Source organism: Acanthamoeba castellanii (genome assembly GCF_000313135.1).
Source record: "Acanthamoeba castellanii str. Neff unplaced genomic scaffold scf7180000084599, whole genome shotgun sequence".
Lineage (NCBI taxonomy): Eukaryota > Discosea > Longamoebia > Acanthamoebidae > Acanthamoeba > Acanthamoeba castellanii.
Window position 1 is genome coordinate 455,119 of NW_004457442.1, and position 19,826 is coordinate 474,944.

The following is a 19,826-nucleotide window of genomic DNA, read 5'->3' on the forward strand; positions in this document are numbered from 1 at the left end:
AAACATAAGCTTCCAAGGTGAAGTTGAGCAGCAGTCTGGTTGAGTTCCACCAGTGGTTGGCGCTACACGTTATGGACACGTTAGGAGAAAACCGGTCTTTTCAGCCGCGGAAAAAAACACGGTTGCCTAACAGCATCACTTCTTTTCAAGCTCGTGGGCTTCTTAATTTATCTCCGAAGCTGCTAAGGCACACGCCTTGGCTTGGGGGCCGACCTAGAAGATTCATTTGGCAACACACAACACACAACACAACTAAACCACAGAGGCCATGCTAGCGAGGTTCCGTGCCAGGCGAGCCACCCTTCTTGTGGCCTTTGCCTTCACCTTATGCACCATCTTTGCCATCAATTTTTTCGCCACCGGCTCCTACGACACAGTACACTCGAGTAGTACGTACAGCTGGTCGAGCCTCTCAGCATACCTGCCATCTGTATCAGATGGCGAAGGCACCCTCCGACCAGACTGCGCCGTCGCTTCGAAAGATGATGAAGAAGATGATGAAGAAGACGTCACCCGGACCCACCCGGGCGACCCGCCCTTCGTCAAACTCGACGACCTCCTCGCCTCCGCCAACTCCGCCCGCCTCGCCCGGCAGCGCCGGCCCGCCCGCGGCTGCCCGCCCCCGTCCACCGGCCGCCTGTGCCGCCTGGAAGACGTGTTCGACGAGATCATCGTCATCTCTCTGCCGCGCGCCACCGAGCGGCTGGCCCGCGTTCGGGCCCAGCTGCGCGCACTGGGCGTGCCCTACACGCTGGTCCACGCCGTCGACGGCCGGCTCATGGGCGGCTCGGCCGAGCTGGCCAAGCTCGTCATGGCCGACCAGCGCGACCAGCACCCGGGCGTGTTCAGCCTCTTCCTCACGCATCTGGGTCTCCTGGAGTACGTGGCCCGGTCGCCGGGCCTCGAGCGGGTGCTGCTGCTCGAAGATGACGTCATCCTCTGCGCCGACTTTCCGCGCGCCTTCGACACGCGCGTGCGTCGCATTCCAGACGACTGGCGCCTGCTGTGGCTCGGCGGGGTGGTCGACTGGACCAGTCGCTACAAGAACGCCGAGGCCCTGGATCACTTTGTCGACGCCGGCTTCGCCCGGCCCGTCACGCTCTGGTCGTCGTGGGCCGTCGGCATACACCGCGAGGCCGCGGCCGTCATCGGCCCGACCATGGTCGCCGCCCGCGGCGCCATTGACCAGAAGGCCTACCAGGAGTGCATCGCCAAGTGGCCCGACCAAACCGTGCTCATGTGGCCGCCCGTGGCCATGACCAACCCGTACCACGGCTCGCTGCTGGGCCACAACTGGGGCATACCGCCGGCCGTGTGGGCGCGCAACAACGGGCTCGACTTGGCCCACTACGACCTGGCGCGCGGCTACCACACCGGCGGCGAGCTGGGCGCCGACGTGCGCTGCGTGGTCGACCGCAACGACGCCGGCGGCAGCGACGACGACTACGGGGCGTGGGAGTACCCCAAGGCGCAGATCGCGGGCCGGGCGGTGACGGCGAGCGCGGCCGAGTGCTGCGCCCGGTGCTCGGCCTACTTCCCGCAGTGCCAGGCCTGGCTGTGGTACCCGCCGCTCGCGACCAACAGCGCCCACCGCAACAGCACATGCGTGATGGCCTTCGACCCGGCCGCGCGCGTGCCGTCGGCGCCCCGCAACGACTCGAGCGGTCTGGTCGACGTGGCCGTGTCGGGCCGGCTCGTGCAGGAGGACAGCGTGCCACGCGTGCCCAACGTGGTCCACTTTGTGTCGCCGCGCACGACCACCACCAAGCCGCGGCCGGTCGATGTGTGGACCTACCTGGCCGTGCTCAGCGCGGCGGTCAACGCCGAGCCCGACGAGATCCGGTGGCACCACGGCGGCGACGGCGGCGGCGGCCACCTGCTCGAGGGCGCGTGGTGGGAGTGCACGCGGCAGCTGGTCGTGCCCCTGGAGCGCATCTTCAACGAAGGTGCCGACCTCACCGACGACGCGCACAGGGCCGACGCGGCCGGGATCGAGGTGCTGATCGAAGAGGGCGGCGTCTACCTCAACACCGACGCGCTCGTGCTGCGCTCGTTCGAGCCGCTGCGCGCGCGCGAGGTGGTCACGCTCGCGACCGACGGGTTCAACAGCAGCGCGCTGGGCGTCGTAGTGGCGCCGGCGGGCGCGGTCTTTCTGCGTCGGTGGTGGGCCGCCTACCAGGCCGGGTTCGACCGGAACAGCAGCAACGCGCTGGAGCACCACAAGTGGCTGGGCGAGCTGACGCGGCGCATGGCCAAGGAGTTGCCCGGCGAGGCCCGGCTGCTGTCGCACGCGGCCTTCTACCCGCGGTCGTACGCGCCGGCCCAGCTCAAGGTCGCCTACGAGGCCGACGACTGCGCGCTGGGGCTCGAAGCCGAGTCGTTCACGGTCTACCGATACTCGGCCGAGGCCCAGGCGACGGCGGCGACCGAGGCGGAGAGGCGCGCGGGCCTCAACGACTGGCCGCCGGCGGACGAGCTGGAGGCGGTGTGGATGGGCAAGGGCAGCCTGCATCGGGTGGCGCGGGCCGTTCTGCGCAAGGCGCTGGCCAGAGGGCAGCTGTGTGCGGTGGCCGAGAAGGAGGTGCGGCGGCTCGCGGCCCGCCGAGACACACCCACCTGCCCCCCCTAAGCCACAAGAAAGATTTTATATTTTGTCTTTATATTATCATCTATAAAAACAACAATAATGGAAGAGCGAAGTTCTTCTTTTATGATTTGCTTCGTAGTACAAGCGACACGGCTGAGAGCGTCTACTGGAAGTACGGGGTGGCGGCGACGAGCTGGTCGAAGTTGATGGTGATGGTGCTGGTGGCCGGCAGCCCAACGCCGGGCGGACCCTGGGTGCCGGGAGCGCCGCCGGGCACTCCACCGGGCACGCCGGGCACGCCGCCGGGCGGACCCTGGGCAGCGGGCGGCTGGCCGAACGTCTGCGTCGGCTGACGCGCGTAGAAGTCGAAGTAGGACCTGCAACACCACAACCACGCGATGAGTGTCGTGTCATGTCGTATCGCGTGCGTGCGGTGTTGTGTCGTGTCGTGTCGTTACCTGAGGCTGGCGAGGAAGAGGGCGACCTCGGTGTAGGCTTCGAGGGTGAGACCAGAGCGGTTGGGGTCGAAGCGGCTCAGCACGCTGTTGATGCCCTGCGGGCTCAGCTGGAAGCCGCCGTTGGCCAGCGCCAGGCTGATCTCGTTCCCTAGACACCACGGGAGTGAGTGCGTGCGTGCGGTGTGTGTGTGTGTGTGTGCATGCGTTGTGTGCGTGTGTCGTGTGTGTGTTGTGTGTGTGTGTGTGTGTGTGTGTGTGTGTGTGTGTGTGTGTGTGTGTGTGTGTGGCGGTTGTGTACAGTTGTCGAGCTTGCCCGAGCGGTCGTGGTCCTGGGTGGTGAAGGAGTTGCGCAGGGCCAGCACGAACTGGTAGAGGCACACGAACTCGTTGACGCCCAGGTGACCACTCCTATCCAGGTCAAACGTCGTCAAGAGGCGCTTCAGCGAAGCCGGACCGAACGTGAGCTGTGGCCCCGTTCGCACGCAACAACAAAAATCAGGAAAACATCCAAGAAAAGAAAAAAGAATATAAATGAATAAACAAAGCCAGAAGTCGACAACAAACCCAACGGTGTCACCAAAGGTGGACCAGCGAGTGTTGTGTTGTGGGGAGGGAGGGGCGTACGCCAGCCTGCTGGAGGGCACGGCCCAGTTCGGCCTGGTCCAGCTGTCCACTCCTGTCAGTGTCGATGGCGCTGAACCACGCTAGATGACGAGAGAGAGAGAGAGAGAGAAAGAAGAGAGGGGTAGAGTTAGTTGGCAGGTGGCTGTGTGGGCTTAGGAGGGGGCGCGTGTACCTTGAATTTGGCTGATGAGCTGCGAGTCGGTGCCGTAGTACGACGCGAACCAAGGACGAGCGTGGGAACCCCAGGTAGGCTGCTGCATGTTGACTTGTTGTTGAAGAAGAAGGTGAAGATGGAGGGTAGTTGGTAGTTGAGGAAAATGATGGCTGTGTCAACCCACTACTATTTGTGTGTGCCAAGTCGGGGCCTGTGGACTGAGTGGTCGCTGAATTTTGGTAGGCTCCATGGTCTCCCTTCGTGTTTTCTGTGCAGCGCCAGGATTCGTCACTTGTGTATGCCGGGCATGTGCTCGTGCTAGTGTCCGCCCAATCACAAAAATAATAAAAATAAAAAAGCAAAAAAAGAGAAATTTGTGTGGTGCAGTCGTGGTCACCTTCGACATCAGAGCTGAATGACGGGGCCGGCGTAGGGCTCGCGCTTGACGGGCTGGTGGTAGAGCGCGCGCTGGGCGTCGCGCTGGGCCACGCTGCCAAAGGCCGGACCCCAGCACGGCCGCGGCACGTAGCGGCCCCAGCCCTGGGCCGGGACCAGCTCGCCGTCGCGCCACACGACGCGGCCGCGCACGAGGGTGGTCACCGCCACGCCCTGGACCTCCATGCCCTCGAAGATGTTGAAGTCGACGGCGTGGTGGTGCGTCTTGGCGCTGATGGTGCGCTTGGCGTCGCCGTCCCAGATCACGATGTCGGCGTCGGCGCCCACCTCGATGCGGCCCTTGCGCGGGTAGATGTTGAAGATGCGCGCAGCGTTGGACGACGTCACGCCCACAAACTGCGTGTCGTGTCGTGTCGTGTAGCGTGAGTGCGGTGTGTGCGTGTGTGCGGCGTTAAGTTGTGTAGTAAAATGATCGGATGACGATGAGAGGCGTGTGTGCACCTGAGAGCGAGTGAGTACGCCGGTGGCGACGCCCTTGGTCCACACGATGGACATGCGGTCCTCGGTGCCGTTGAGGCCGTTGGGGATGCGCGTGAAGTCGTCCTTGCCCAGGGCCTTCTGGTTGGCGTTGAACGTGCAGTTGTCCGTGCCCACCGTCTGCAGATCGCCCGAAGCCAGCAGACGCATCAAGTGGTCCTGCAAGGGAGTCCAAATAGCGTGGTTAGCGTGTGTCGTCGTGTGTTGCGCGTGTGCGGTCGTGTCTCGTGTGGTGTGTCGTGTGTTGCGCGTGTGCGGTACCTTGGTGGTGGGGTCAGGGCGGAGGGGGGGACCCATGACGTAGGCAGCCGCGTGGCGCCAATCGTGGTGCCAGCAGTGAGAGCCGTCCGTGCCGAGACCAGCAGCGATGGGCTCGCCGTACACCAGCTTGCCTCGCTGGCGGGCGTCCACGACCTTGTTCGCTGCACCCTACACTCCGTAGAAACTCACAGTTTGAGCAACATGTGTGTCGTGTCATCGCGCGCGTGTGTGCGTGTTATACCTTGGACATGACGTGAACGATGTAGATGGGCACGTTGACCTGATCGGCGATGGTGATGGCTCGGTGGGTGGCTTCGGCCTCGACCTCCTCCGGGCGGGACATCAGATGGCCCTCGGGTCCGCAGATGCCGAGCTCCAGCATCTTCTTCTGGCCCTCCGCGACCAGGTGCCCGTTCTCCGCATGCACCTGCGAGCCACCGTGAGCTGCGCGCGCACGCATGACACGACACGACACGACCAACGACACGACACGCACCTGAGGAAGGGCGCCCAATTCTTTGCAGCGGGTGAAGGCGTGGAAGAGCTTGTCGTCCTCGAGCATGAACACGCCCTTGTAGGCCATGAACATCTTGAACGAGTTCACGCCCCGCTCCTCGGCCAGAACCTTCATCTCGTCGGCCACCTGGTCGCTCCACCAGGTGACGGCGACGTGGAACGAGTAGTCGCAGTTGACCTTGGGGTCGGCCCACTGCTTCCACTGGTCGTAGGCCTCCAGCAGCGACTGGCCCTTCTGGGGAATCACAAAGTCCACTACGCGTTGCGAGCAGCGTTTAGCATAAGCGCGAGTCGTACACGTGTGCGCGTGTGCGTGTGTGCGTGTGTGTGCGGCGAGGAAAGTACGGATCATGGTGGTGCCTCCCGCAACGGCGGCCTGAGTGCCGATGTCGAAGTCGTCGGCGGCAACGGTGCCCATGAAGGGCAGCTGCATGTGCGTGTGCGTATCAATGCCGCCTAGAACAAGAGACGAACCACCCAGAGACAAACCATCAAACGAACCGAGCGCTCGTGGTGAGCAGCGTCGCAACTCTGACGACCACGACGTGTAGTCGTGTTTAGATGAAGAGAAAGGCGGTGTGAACGTACCGGGTAGGACGAACTTGCCGGTGGCGTCGAGGCGAAGGGCGTCAGAAGGGACGTTGAGGTCGAGCCCTACGGCCTTGACCACGCCCCCCTCGACCAACACGTCGGCCCTCCACTCCCTGTGGGCGCCCTCATTCAGCAACGTTGAAGGATTTGTTCAGAAATGATTAATCCAAAATCTTTCTACGCGAGTTGTAATTTAAGTGTACGCACCGGTCGTCGTTGACCACAACGCCGCCGTGGATGAAGACGGGACGCTCGCTTGGTGAGTTCATAATTGTGGGAAGTGTGTAAAAATGTGACTCTGCCGATTTTGGTTGTCTTTGAACCCGCAATATCTCGGCCAGCCTTGCTGACGTCAGCACCAAACGAAAGGGGGTCGTGTTCAAAGCAGAGCTACTCGAGAATGAGTGGACCAAACCGACCGCCTGATCGAAAGCAGCGTCTGGAGGTTCGGCGCACGGTTGTCCCCACGATCAGCATACGGTGCGAGGAGGGCAGCATTTGCCGTTGGTTGCGCACTTGGTGCTGTTGATCTGATTGAGTCCAAAGTTTGGAGCAAGAGAAGATGAGGCTAAGTCGAGCGAAGCAGCGTGGGATCAGACAATACAGTACCTGGTTCCACGTGAGACCCTGGCACTGGTCGCGGCAGTAGCCGATGAAGAACGCCGAGTGGCCGCACATGGCCACGCCATCGAGCTTGGAGCTGCGAAGGTGGAGTTGGACAACAGAGGGTCAGCGCCCAGTACAATGAAGAGGCGTAGTGTAGGCACTTACCTGCCGCACATGGCTACGTCGTGGTCGCACATGGCGTAGCTGTTTGTGCACGACGTGACATGTGAGCTCATACTCGGAGGAGTGCAGGGGAGGGGCGAACGTACCCATACATGGTGATGTCACACTCGTTGGTGATGAAGCATTCACCGGTGGTCCTGTTCCATGTGCTTTGGAGGCACGGCACCTGGGGACCACGCTCGCCCACTGCCCCGCACGTACGCACAACAAAGTCCCTTTTAGCTCCGCTATGGGTGTAAAAATGTAGCGAGGGGGGGGCACGTTTGCTGCCGGCGGCGTTGGAGACGGTGAGGATCGTCGCCACCACGAAGACACAAACCAACGCTAGGATAGCACTGCCTCCGCCTGCTCGCTCCATCTTTCGTTCTTCTTTTGTTGCTCGGAAGTCTTCTTCGTAGGTTTCCTGAAGCTCGTCGACAAATAATGACTCGATTTGCGCTTGACATGTTGGGGAGAGGGGCTATGATTAGGCCATCTCAAGAGGCCACGAAGGCTTCACGCAGGACTCAACAGTGCGGCATGGTGTGCAAATCAAATACATCATCTATAATCCAAAATAAAATTGCAAATTGCACAATTCGTGTAGTGTAAAGTTGGTGGAGAACATGAGGCGTTGTGGCACGTCCGCTACGCCTCTGGCACGCCCTGTGCTTTGGTTGTGGCCAAGAGCGTCTGCCTTGTCTGGCCGGGCTGTTACGTTGTACAATCTGACCAGAGGCACGGCACTCGGCTCTGGTTGTTTCACTTCCGCGCCAGCTGCACGCAAGCCACACCTCCTCGCCTCTCGAAACAAGACACGCAACTACTCAACCATGCAGAAGGGCACTTCCTACTCTCTTGGTACACGCCTTTCCTTCACTTTGTCATCATCGTCATTTAATTGGATAATTCATGAACTGCTCGTCGATTTGATTACTCTTCACTTTACCTTGATAATCCACCAATCAATGAATCTTTTGCAATAAAATTCATCTGTGCAGGATTGGAAACGCATCCGGTGCCGATGGCCATGTTCCGCGAGAACAGGGAGCGGCTGATCGCTCGCTTCGAGAAGAGCGCTGAGGGCACGCCCGAGGGCAGCGTGGTCCTGCTGCGCGGCGGCAAGGCCAAGATGCGCCACGAGACCGACCACGAGCACCTCTTCCGCCAGGAAAGCTTCTTCCACTGGACCTTTGGCGTGGCCGACCCCGACTGCTTCGGTGCGATCGACCTCAAGCGCCGTCGCGCCATCCTCTTCATCCCCCGCCTGCCCGCCGAATATGCCGTGTGGATGGGCAAGGTACGGACCGACACGGACAACCTGAGCGCCTGAGTTCTCTTGCTCACAGTGCGCGCCGTGCACCGCACACGCACGAACACACACACACACACACACACACACAATGCCAGATCGCATCGTGCGAGGACTACACCGCCCGGTACGAGGTGGAGGAGACGTACTACGTGGATGAGATCGACGCCGTGCTATCGAAGCTCAATACCAAGATCATCTACACCCTCCACGTACGTTCACTCATCATCATCATCGTCACCATCGTCATCGCCTTTGACTTCTTCGTTTTGGCCTGGTATTTAAACAATGCGTGCTTGCTTGGGTGTTTGGGTTGACGGCCACCAGGGCCTCAACTCGGACTCGGGCAACTATGCCAAGCCGGCCACGTTCCCCGGCATCGAGAAGTACCGCGTGGACAACGGCCGCCTGTGGCCCGAGATGGTGGAGTGCCGCGTGATCAAGACGCCGATGGAGCTCGACGTCCTGCGCTACGTGTGCCGCGTCAGCTCCGAGGCCCACGTCGCGGTGATGAAGCAGTGCAAGCCCGGCATGATGGAGTACCAGCTCGAGGCCCTGTTCCAGCACGAGGTCTACTCCCGCGGCGGCTGCCGTCACGTCGCCTACACCTGCATCTGCGGTTCGGGCCACCACGGCTCTATCCTCCACTACGGCCACGCCGGTACTCGCCCCATCGTCGTGTGCTGTATGCTGTGTGCTGTGGTCAGGCCTAACTCGAAGCGGATTCAGGTGCCCCGAACGACAAGCAGCTGGCCGACGGCGACCTGATGCTGCTCGACATGGGCGGCGAGTACCAGTGCTACGGAGCCGATATCACCTGCTCCTACCCGGCCAACGGCCGCTTCACCGAGAAGCAGAAGGTGGTCTACAACACGGTCCTCGCCGCGCAGCAGGCCGTCTTCGCGGCCATGAAGCCCGGCGTGGCGTGGATGGACATGCACGCCCTGGCCTATCGCACCACCCTCCAGGAGCTCGCCCGACACGGCCTCGTCAAGGGCGACGTCGACGCCATGATGGATGCCGACCTCGGCGTACGCAGACCCCTTCAGCCCAGTGGAATTCTGAGAATGTCTGCACCCACTAACGGCAAACCACTGTTTCTCGTGGTGAGCGCAGGCCGTCTTCATGCCGCACGGCCTGGGCCACTTCCTCGGCATTGACACGCACGACGTGGGCGGCTACAGCACGGGCGCCGAGCGCAGCACGCGCCCCGGCTTCAGGAGCCTGCGTGCCAACCGGTCGCTCGAGGCGGGCATGGTGCTCACCGTCGAGCCCGGCGTGTACTTCATCGACCCGCTGCTCGACAAGGCCATCGCCGACGACAAGCAGAAGCAATTCATCAACGTCGACAAGGTCAACGAGTTCAGGGGTACGTTCCCTTTCTATGTGGTTGGGTCACTCGTGTGTCGTGTCGTGTCGTTGTTCGGTAGTTGACAGGTCTATCAGGAATTGGCGGCGTGCGGCTGGAGGACGATGTGATTGTGACGGCCGACGGCATCGAGAACATGACCAAGTGCCCTCGCACCGTCGAGGAGATCGAGGCCATCATGGCCGAGGGCAGGAAGTCGCACTGAGCCCGTCTTCTTCCTCTACGAGGCCTTTGGAACTGAAGCAGCCCATCATTCCTTGTTGATGTGTAAGTACATGGACCATCAAGAGACAACACACGCAAGTTGGGCACACGCTACCCCAACGCAAAACGTAAATTCGGAAACATTCAACAGTTTGGATCTTGAGAAGAAATAAGAGAGCAGATGTCATCATCCAAAAAGACTGAAAGGACGGCCACAGAGTTCAGCTTTGGCATAATACCATTGAGGCGCAAGCTTCGCGATGCACCCCTCTCGCTCGACAATCTGGAGATTTTGTTGATTGAGCAAAAGGTCGGGCACAGGGGGAACAAGCACGGACGGCAGTGGTGCTTCCCCAAGGGCCACCGCGACCATCGAAAGGAGCCGCCCCTCGACTGCGCCAAGCGCGAGCTCGAAGAAGAGACCAATCTTCGCGTAGCGGCTTTCATCTTCGACGTCAATGACGAAGCGGGCCGAGGCCGCTACGCGAGCGAGTACTTCAACCCCGTTCGCCGGTGCTGGAAGAGATGCGAGTACTGGGTGGCCGAGGTCGAGGAGGGCGAGGTGCGCGTGCAGGAGGCCGAGGTGGCCGACGCCGCGTGGCTCGACTTTGATAGTGCCATCAACAGACTCACCCACCCCGAAGACCGAGATGTGCTGGAGAGGGTGAAGGCCGACCTTGGGTCTTTTTCCTCTTCGTGAGGTACCGACATCATCAGCTGCTACATGAAACATGACCTTTTAGGGGAGGAGATTGGAAGCTTCATCCCTGATAGGCGTCTCACATACACTCCAGTGGAGCTTCTTGTTCCTCTTTTCATTGTGCACCACCGTGTGACAGACAACTTTTATAAGTTGGTGGGACGGTGTCGAAAGACTCGCAGTGGGCGAATCGCCGTCGCCAACGCCCACCAATCCAAAGGCACCCTCGGCCACGCCCACCATGTCGACGACGCCCTCCAGGTCGGCCGCGCCCAGCCCTTCCAGATCGCCCACGCCCTCGACATCGACGTCGCCCTCCAGGTCGGCCATGCCCAGCAGTTCTAGGACCCCCTCGCCCTCGATGTCGGTGGCGCTCTCGATGTCGGTGACCCCCTCAGCCACCCCCTCAAACTCGCCCACAAGATCGGTGACGCCCTCGACATCGCCGACGCCCAGCATTTCCGGGAACCCAACGCGACCTCGACTGTGACACCTTCGATCTCCCCCTCGCCGACGAAGTCGGTGTTGCCTACAGTCTCCGCAACGCCCTTGATCTTGGACAGTGCCACTGCATCGGTCTCGCCCTCGCGCAGGGCGTCGCCCACTTCGACCCCTGCCCCGTTGGTGTCGCCGCTGGCTGCCAACTCGACCTTTGGCGGCACGGAGCCCCATCGACCTCTCAACCTCGTCGTCCGCCCAACACTGTATTGCCTACATAATTTTATTTCGCTCCACGGCCAAACTGAGTCAGCAGCTGACCGTGGTCAAACGTGCGGACAATACGCCGCGGGCCAACATGACCTCGTACTCCTGGCCCTGTACGCTCAAGTTTGGTAATGAAAACGACAAGAAACTTGGGGAAAAGGAGGGAAAACAGGTTCGAAACAATGCGCAGGCTTTCTTTCAAGAAAAACAAAGCTCTGTATTGGCCCTTTTTAGGAAACTGCCCACAGGACAAGAAGAAGTAAATAAGATATAATGAGGAAAAAATAGGCCGCACACTTCATCGCAGAGGCGTCATGCCTGCAGCTGCAGTGCTCATTCGAGGGCTGCCCTGCCTCTGGTTGGGCTTCTTCTGCCTCCTTGCGTTAGCTACGACCATCTCAGCTGTCCACCACGCAAATCGGCCACACCGACGAGAGGAGATGAGCCAAGCCAGAAGGCAGGCGCAGTCGGCCTCGAGCACCCCCTCGCACTCGCCAAGTCCCACTTCGACCCCGCCCAGGTACAGGCCGGCCTCGCGCACGCCCTCGCCGCCACTTCGTACCGCCACGCCCACGCTCTCGCCCACGTTCCCGGGCACCCCATCGCCCTCCGTGTGGGATGTCACCCCGACCCTGTCTCCCACGTTCCCCGGCACCCCTACGCCCGCCGCGTGGGATGTCACCCCCACGCTCTCGCCCACTTTCCCCGGCACCCCTACGCCCGCCGCGTGGGACGTCACCCCCACACTCTCGCCCACTTTCCCCGGCACGCCCACGCCATCGGAGCTCAAGACTGCGACGCCGTCGCCCCAGAAACCCTCCCGCAGCCCATCGCCGATGTATCCCACTGGCACGGTCGTGCCGGGCAACCTGACGTCGGGCGGCGGAGGCAGCGGAGGCGCTGATCTGGGCCTGATCGCCGGTGTGGTGGTGGCGATGCTCGTGCTAGTCGGGGTGGTGGCGTTGGTGGTGGCGGTGGTGGTGGTGGTGCGCGCGCGGCGCCGACGCACAGATCCGAGACAGGTGGGCGGGAGGGCCACCGAATGGGAGCTCGAAGAGATGCCGTCCGCACACAACGTGTCCCTTATGGCCTCACCGCTGTTCAGCGGGAAGGCGACCACCTTCACCAACGAACTCTACAACATCGGTGAACCGACTAACAACAACAACAACAACATCAACAGGACAAGAAGCTTCCGCTTTTTTTGAGATGATCACCACACAATACAGCTTTGAATGCAATCTGTATTCAAGGTCTCAAAAGTGTGCGTTGTGTGACTTCGTGATCGACCACCTCATGTCGAGCACATCACGTTTCTCACGAGCATCAGACCAACATCCCCCATCCATCCGCTGGGCGCCATAGCCGGTGCCCACCATGGAACCGGAAGGCCACGGATGTAACAGAAAGGGGGGAAAAAAACCGCGGTATGGCCTGACCTTTTATGGGAATGTCCCTCAAGTTCATAACTTTCAACATCTTCTTCCCTCACGACCACCGCCAGCAGCACCATCACTGCCACAGATTTCGCAGCATATTATCCTCTACCCATGGGTGAGGCCTCTCGCTTGCCAGGCGGCTTGCGTTGGGGCTGCTGGGCATCAATATCATCCATCATCCTGTATATCCTCCTGCTCCAACAGCTGGTGGACCTATCCACCGCTATCGACTACCGCGTGGAGTACTCGCAAGTGCGCCTCTCGCTGGACTGCAGACTGTACCCCTCCACCCCCTCAAACCCCAGGTCTGTGTAGTCAGTGCTTGATTGGCTGGGGTGTTGTTGTTGTTGTTGTTGGGCAGCTTGGACACAGACAACAACGAGGAGTGGGCAATCACGCTCAACGTGGCGGGCCAAACCAAGTGCTTGGTCTTCTACACCGACAACACGATGCCCTTCGCCAGCCCCATCGACCCCAACCGACCCCTCTGGGAAGCTGAGTTCTCCGCCCCGGCGGGCCAGACCTTCCGCCTGGGCTTCGAGGCCTGGGAGAAGCAGGCGGGTGGCCCCATGTGCGTGTTCGAGAATGGCGACAACCGCAACAACTACCTCCGCTGGGTCGAGCCGCTCACCAACCTGAGCCAGCTGGCTCCCAACGAGCAGCGGGCGTTCTCGGCCAGCAGGGCGTTTACGCAGGCCGGCAACTCCTGCACTGTCACCATCATCGGCTCCGTTGCCCGCAAGGCATCGGTTCGCAACTTCCCACCTCTCCACCAAATCGATTGCGCCTTTGTAGTTTCTATATCGCAACACGACACGCACACGTTATGGCACACATGATGACACGCACGCACGCACACACAGCCGGGCGCACCGCGTATCGTCAACGCGACCATCGAGGTCGTGTCGGGGGGCGTCTCGCCTCTGAAGCTCACCGTGCACGGCTACGACCTCAACCCCGAGCCGATCGAGGCGCCCGTGCTGCAGGTCACCGGACTCAATGCCGAGTGCATCGCCAGCACGCTCACGACCTCTGGTTCGTCCTCCACCAACATGTTGAGAAATTTATATATATCCCAGTTTCAACCTGTATTCTGGCCTACATAATAATAATAATAACAATATTGGGGTGGTGGTGTGAGCGCAGACACGCAGCTGACGTGTCTGCTGACGAGGCTGGCGTCTGCCGAGGTGTCGCAGCTGCAGATGGCGCAGGTGCAGGTGCAGACTCGCCTGGGCATGTCCCGCACGGCCTCGGCGGCCTTCCCCACGTGCCAGCCCGACTGCGAGAACGGTGGCTCCTGCTGGTGGTCGAGGGACTTTGCCATCGTCGAGTGCGTGTGTTCGCCCAACTACTACGGCCCCGCCTGCCAATACCGTAAACCACTTCTTCTACGCCCCCCCCCCGAAGCCTGTTTGGATTTCTAGGGTTGCGATTTTCTGTCATGATGAAGACAAACTGACGCCACAGGGGGGGAGGCGGGCAGGCTATCCGGACGATGAGCCCATCCTGGCCGGCATTGCGCCGATGGGCGCCGATTTTTCGCTCAACGCCATCCAGCCGACCGTGATCGCCGTCTCGGGTCGCATCTGGGCCGCCGATGTGCCCGACACGACCGTCAAGTCCGAGAACTGCGTCATCTCTCGAGCCAAGACTTCCCTCGAGTACTCACTCACTCACTCACTCACTCACTCACTCACTCCCCCATTTCATCCATTCATCATCAATGCGCCTCAAGCTATTTTTCATTCAATATCAAGTTTCCATTACAATCCATTCCAGCTGCTGACGGACACGTGAACGATGTCGATGACGTCATCAGGCTGAACGTGGAGGACAACACGATCGGCGACGGTGCGCTCGCGGTCGAGGTGTGGCGAGGCCCGGTGACGCCCTACGACCGCCGAGCCATCGCGCAGGCCGACTCGCTCCAGATCAGCGGCCTGTGCATCATCCCGAAGGGCGTGCTGGCCTTTGCCGAGGAGAACGACGACACGCTCACGAGCCAGCTCACGGTGTCGATCGAGTGGGCGCGCAAGTTCAGCAACGACACGCGTGAGTCGCGCGACCGGCTCACCTTCCAGCTCTACGGCCCGCTCCACCTGCCCAGCTCGATCGTGGCGGCCAAGGCCAACGAGGCCGACGGCGAGATGCGCGTGTTGCGCGAGCAGAGCGTGCGCGTGAGCTTCTGCGACGCGCAGGGCCGGCCGCGCCTGGGCGGCGACGACTCGGACGGGTTCGACCTGGCCTTTGTCGACGGGCCGGCGCTGCAGCCGCAGCTGGGCATCCGCGGCGGCGTGGCGCGGTCGTTCTCCTACAGCGACTGCCTGGTCAACTCGCGCAACCCCGAGTGCGCCTACTTCGAGTACAAGCTCTCGTTCGACCTGGCCGGCACCTACCGCGCCCACGTGCTCTACTTCCAGCCCACGGCGCTGGTCTTCGTGGGCAGCCAGCTGGAGCTCGAGGTCAAGGGCCTGGGCGAGGTCACGGTGCCTGTGCCCGAGTTGCCCGAGTCGAGTATCTCGTGGGCCGACCACCTGACCAACCGCGACACTCTCGCTTCCTTTGACACTGCCCTCGCCCAAACCGTACCAGTCGCCATCGCCCATTCCTTCCTTGTTGGCTTTATTGGGTCTCACCCAACCAATCCAATCTCTGACGAACTAGATTTCGCCGAATACGGGAGCGGCCGACCGGCTGAATGTGCTGGACACGCTGTTGGATGGCCTCCAAGGCCGCTGGTTCATGGAGCGCGAGACCGTGAGCTTGGCCTTTGAGGCAGGTCTGTCGCGCGTGGACATGGGCTCCGTGCACGTCGTCCGCCCTCAGGGTTTCGCCGCGGAGCCCTTCTTCTGCGACTCACACACCGACGAGCTCGATCCTGGTACGTTACGCGCCGCACGCACACGCACGCACACGTACACGCACCACCGCACACGCACCACCTCACACAAAACACGATGGTTTCCACATGTGAAACTTGAAGGCAACTAATTTATGCGTGTGTGCACGGCGCAGGGCGAGTGGAACGATTGTTGAAGCCTTGGCACAACCTGGGCAACGTGCCCAACAATTTCGTGCTCTCGCGCATGGTCCTCTCGCCGGTGGACTGCCTGGCTTCCATCTCCGTCAAGGTGGCCGTCGTGCACAGTCTGCCCAGGCTGGTCCAGATCAGCCTGACGCGGACCGGACCGGCCAGCAACGACCCGCGCGCCAAGAACCACACCTCGACCGTCGTCATCAAGCCCTTTGGCGGTACCATCCATACCCCGCCGCACCATGCTTTGCATTCCTTGCATTCATCACTCGCAGGGCGCGAGCAGCCAAGACGTTGAAGAGCGGCATTCTGACGGAGTGGACGGGCGAGACGGTGCCCGAGCTGGCGGCCAACTTCGTGGGCCGGCCGGCGCTGGCCGAGTGGGTGCTCTCCGTGGAGCAGGCGGACGGCACCGGCTACGTGCGGGACTGGTGGCTCGACGTCACCACCCGCAGCTGCCTCGAGACTCCCCGTACCCACCCGCCCTTTCATTCTCCTCACCTTTTCCTTCTCCTCCTCCTCACACGACGCACACAACACACAACACACAACACACAACACACAACACACAACACACAACACACACAACACGCAACACGCAACACGCAACACAGAGGAGATTTGCGGGTTTGGCGGCGGAGAGATGTATGGGCGTGCCGACAACGTCAACGACACGGTGCGCCTGGAGTGCCCGGCCGGAGGTATGATCTCCGACATCGTGTTGGCGCGCTATGGCCGCATCGAGGGCTACTGCGAAGGCGATCTCAAGAACATCGTCGTGCACGGCGACTGCGAGGCCGACGCCGAGAAGGTCAAGCAACGCGTGGCGGCGTTGTGCGTGGGCGGCGCCTCGTGCGAGCTCACGGCCACGGACATCGGCGTGCTGGGCGAGGAGTACCTGTGCGGCGACGAACAGCCCCAGTGCCTCGACGGCGACGACATCACCCGGCGGCGCCAGCGGCAGCCGCATGAAACGAAGGCCGCCGGCGGGGAACACGAGCACGACTACGCGCGGCCGCGGCCGTACCCGGGCACGGAGGACTACCACCTGCGCGCCACCACGGTGCGCCAGGCCACGGCGCCCTTCTTCCGGCCACGCTCCCCCGCGGCCCGGCAAGCCGAGAGTGCACCCGGTCCCGCATCGGCTGCCGCTGACGTGGTCGATCCCTGCGAGGTCACGCCAACGCTGGCCCCGAGGCGAGCGCTCATGGTCAAGGCCCGCTGCACCGGTGCGTCCGCAGAATCAAAACACAACAAATGCAAAAAGAACCTTAGTCTCAACAGAATCAATCTACGTACATACATGCAGATGCCAAGGTGGCGGCTAAGTTCGAGGACCCGGAGCCGAGCGAAAAGAAGATGCTCGTGGCGAGCGTGACCGCCGACTTGGACAACGACTGGAAGGACGAGACCATCACCATGTTCGCCTACGAGGGCGGACCCCTCCACGTGGCCTTCACGTTCGTCGGCCACAACGCCTTCCAGCCCACAACCTCCGTCGTACGTTCACCCCCCCCCGCCAGTTCATCTGATTACTTTTCGTCGTGTTTGTCTTCTATTGGTGACCTGGAGAGCGGGCGGGCTTTGTACGACGTCAGGTGCGTAACTTGGTGGTGGGTCCAGGTGGTGTGCCGGCCGTGGTGGGCGGCCAGCTCGAGCTGCAGGCGGGCGACTTCAACAACGACGGCTACCCCGAGCTCGTCGTGGGTTATCTCGACGTGGACGGCCAACTGCAGCTTTTCCAGTGGGACCTGCGCATCGAGGACACCAGCGTGTGGCCCGCGGGCGTGGTCAAGCCCAACCGGGCCGACTTGGCGCCGTGCGGGTGCTTTGACAGCGAGTCTGCGCTGCGGCGGCTTTTCGCCATGGCGACGCGCATCAGCGTGCCGGGCTCGCCCACCTATGATATGAAATCGTCAAGTGAAACCCGGTTGGACTCGCCCGGCTTCTCCTACGCGCTCGCCGTCGGTGACGTTGGCCTTGGCTTCGACGTCGTACGCACTCTCTTTCCCTCCAGTTTTTTTGTCTTCATTTTTATTTTGTGCAGTCCCACAGACCGCAGGACCGACGGTGTGTTGTGTGTGTCGTGTGTCATGTGTGTCGTGTCATGTGTGGGGCAACACGGGGGTGCAGCTGGTCCTGTCGTGGATCGCAGACGAGCACACGGTGGTATGGGGCGTGTTCCGACAGACGGGCTCCGGGCTGGCCCTGGCGGGCGATGTGATGACCCTGCGGGACGTCGACCAGGCCCACGCGGTGAGCCTCGCGCTGGGCGACTTCGAGGGCACCGGCTCGCGCGAGCTGGCCCTGGGCATCGTGGACTGGAACACCATCTCGGTCTACTTCTACACCATCGACCAGACGGTGAGCTCCTTCCCGATGACCATGGCCAAGCTGCTCAACGTCGCCGAGGACTCGTGGATGCTCAACTCCAACATCAAGTACGTCATTTTCATTTTCCGTCCCCATCGCATGCAATTTTCACCAAGGGTCACACCACCACCACTCTGAATCTACGTCGCAGCTTGCGGCTGGTGGCGGGTGATCTCAACGACGACCTCGACGACGAGCTCGTGGTGGGCTTCACGCTGGGCGCCGAGGCCTACCTCTTCCAGGTCGATGCCCTCACGTGCGGCCAGGCCAAGTGCATGGAGCTCGTGGGCTCCTCGGGCTACGCGGTGCCCACCGGGCGAGTGCCCACCACGACCACCACCCGCAGTCCCGAGCTGAAGCTCGCCATCGGTGCCGATAGACCAACTCCTTTTTATAGGATGTTATGTTATGTAATTAATCTTCTTTTTCCCTTTGTTGCACCACCCACCAGGCAACGTGGACGAGAGCAGCACCAACGAGCTGGTCGTGGCGGTCGAGTACACGTCGACGACCGACCAGTCGGTGCACAAGGTCATGCTGGTGAGCCTCACGGCCCAGTCCGACTCCAACCAGCCCTTCCTCATCAACGGTTCGTGTGTTAAGCGTGCGTGTGTGTGGCGTGTGTCGTGTGCGATGATTTGGCTCACGACGATGGCGGGGCAACAGGGCGGCACTGCTACGCGGGGCCGGCGTACCGCGAGAGCGAGGACGAGCAGGAGGTGACGGTCAACAACATGGCCCTGAGCGTGGGCAACCTGTACGGCCTGGGCTACCGCGTGGGCGAGCCCACGATGGTGCGGTTCGAGAGCGTGCCGGAGCTGCTCGCCGTGATCAACGCGCCGCCCACGCACTACGACGTGCTCGAGGGCGAGGAGATCGTTGTCAACCAGCGCACGATGAATGGCCAGGGGTCCTTCACCAAGCTCACCAACGTGGAGGGCGTCACGTCGTCCTTCGAGATCACGCGCGACACCGTAGCCATTGAAAGCACCGCCTCGGGCGTACGTCTTCCCTAGTTGGTTGGGTGGGTGCTGGGTAATTTTATTCACAATTCCACGCATCTCACACCCGCCACAGAACGCGCTGGATGGCAAGTTGGCTGTAGTGGTGGGCAAGCTGCACCAGAGTGCGTCGGCGCTCAAGAAGAAGACCCAGGTCGACAGCCAGGGCGTGCTGGAGCGCCTCACAGTGTCGCGCGAGCTGACGGCGTCGGGCGACGACGTGGTGCTCTACATCTCGACCACGCGCGACCAGTGGAAGTTCCCCATCGTCGACCAGACCGGGGCGCCGGTCGGGGCGCTCGACGTGTGGCTGTCGTCGAGCTGCGGCGTCGAATGCGTGCAGGTGGCCGACGGGCGCGACCTGTGGTGGTTCGCGCCCGATCACGAGCCCTTCAACGTGCTCACCTACTCATCGCGCTCACCGACCGACTTTGTGCCGTCGAACCGCGTCATGGTGGGCGACCGCGTCACGCTCGGCCCCAACGATCACCTCCAGTTCGTGGGCGAGAGCTCGGGCCGCTCGCAGAACAAGGTCACGCTAGACCACCAGACGTCGACGCGCGACCGCGCCACGGCGGTGGGGATCGACGTCAACTACGAGTTCATGTTCTCGCAGGCCTTCCTGGGCCTGGGTCCCAACCACAAGCTGCCGCTCGGGATCAGCGTCTGGGATCCTGGAACTCGAGGAGGCCATTCTCCGGACCGCAGCCGCGCAGATCGGCAGTGAGCAGGCGGCGCGCAGCGGCCAGCCAGCCGAATCCCCAGCTCTCGAGGGTGGCCAGGCCGCGCGAGAA

The 19,826-nt window shown here is 61.8% G+C and overlaps 8 protein-coding genes across 8 annotated transcripts; 5 read left to right on the forward strand and 3 right to left on the reverse strand.

Moving 5' to 3' along the window:
• Positions 1–268: 268 nt before the first annotated feature.
• ACA1_059500 (LPS glycosyltransferase subfamily protein) lies at positions 269–2,629 on the forward strand (the record flags this gene model as incomplete). The annotated part of the gene is made up of 1 exon (XM_004339208.1): positions 269–2,629. One exon carries the CDS (start codon positions 269–271, stop codon positions 2,627–2,629), a length of 2,361 nt encoding a protein of 786 aa, XP_004339256.1.
• Positions 2,630–2,750: 121 nt separating this feature from the next.
• Positions 2,751–3,929, reverse strand: ACA1_059510 (EF hand domain containing protein; the record flags this gene model as incomplete). The annotated part of the gene is made up of 5 exons (XM_004339209.1): positions 2,751–2,964; positions 3,046–3,193; positions 3,344–3,509; positions 3,670–3,749; positions 3,842–3,929. The coding sequence occupies 5 exons, from the start codon at positions 3,927–3,929 to the stop codon at positions 2,751–2,753; spliced, it is 696 nt and encodes a 231-aa protein (XP_004339257.1).
• A 299-nt stretch (positions 3,930–4,228) lies between these two features.
• Positions 4,229–6,393, reverse strand: ACA1_059520 (dihydropyrimidinase; the record flags this gene model as incomplete). Its single annotated transcript, XM_004339210.1, has 8 exons — positions 4,229–4,615; positions 4,739–4,915; positions 5,018–5,185; positions 5,259–5,444; positions 5,514–5,788; positions 5,879–5,989; positions 6,122–6,237; positions 6,332–6,393. The coding sequence occupies 8 exons, from the start codon at positions 6,391–6,393 to the stop codon at positions 4,229–4,231; spliced, it is 1,482 nt and encodes a 493-aa protein (XP_004339258.1).
• A 121-nt stretch (positions 6,394–6,514) lies between these two features.
• ACA1_059530 (uncharacterized protein) lies at positions 6,515–7,271 on the reverse strand (the record flags this gene model as incomplete). Its single annotated transcript, XM_004339211.1, has 4 exons — positions 6,515–6,646; positions 6,734–6,824; positions 7,000–7,099; positions 7,175–7,271. The coding sequence occupies 4 exons, from the start codon at positions 7,269–7,271 to the stop codon at positions 6,515–6,517; spliced, it is 420 nt and encodes a 139-aa protein (XP_004339259.1).
• Positions 7,272–7,725: 454 nt separating this feature from the next.
• Positions 7,726–9,778, forward strand: ACA1_059540 (peptidase D, putative; the record flags this gene model as incomplete). The annotated part of the gene is made up of 7 exons (XM_004339212.1): positions 7,726–7,753; positions 7,894–8,192; positions 8,303–8,416; positions 8,532–8,865; positions 8,934–9,235; positions 9,321–9,573; positions 9,651–9,778. 7 exons carry the CDS (start codon positions 7,726–7,728, stop codon positions 9,776–9,778), a joined length of 1,458 nt encoding a protein of 485 aa, XP_004339260.1.
• A 180-nt stretch (positions 9,779–9,958) lies between these two features.
• ACA1_059550 (hydrolase, NUDIX domain containing protein) lies at positions 9,959–10,822 on the forward strand (the record flags this gene model as incomplete). The annotated part of the gene is made up of 2 exons (XM_004339213.1): positions 9,959–10,458; positions 10,660–10,822. 2 exons carry the CDS (start codon positions 9,959–9,961, stop codon positions 10,820–10,822), a joined length of 663 nt encoding a protein of 220 aa, XP_004339261.1.
• An 800-nt stretch (positions 10,823–11,622) lies between these two features.
• ACA1_059560 (uncharacterized protein) lies at positions 11,623–12,390 on the forward strand (the record flags this gene model as incomplete). Its single annotated transcript, XM_004339214.1, has 1 exon — positions 11,623–12,390. One exon carries the CDS (start codon positions 11,623–11,625, stop codon positions 12,388–12,390), a length of 768 nt encoding a protein of 255 aa, XP_004339262.1.
• Positions 12,391–12,732: 342 nt separating this feature from the next.
• On the forward strand, positions 12,733–19,759 carry ACA1_059570 (FGGAP repeat domain containing protein; the record flags this gene model as incomplete). The annotated part of the gene is made up of 17 exons (XM_004339215.1): positions 12,733–12,899; positions 12,983–13,370; positions 13,485–13,656; positions 13,768–13,998; positions 14,108–14,285; positions 14,444–15,138; positions 15,404–15,505; positions 15,640–15,876; positions 15,945–16,130; positions 16,273–16,887; positions 16,968–17,158; positions 17,257–17,652; positions 17,792–18,099; positions 18,183–18,400; positions 18,483–18,620; positions 18,698–19,032; positions 19,109–19,759. 17 exons carry the CDS (start codon positions 12,733–12,735, stop codon positions 19,757–19,759), a joined length of 5,208 nt encoding a protein of 1,735 aa, XP_004339263.1.
• Positions 19,760–19,826: the final 67 nt, after the last annotated feature.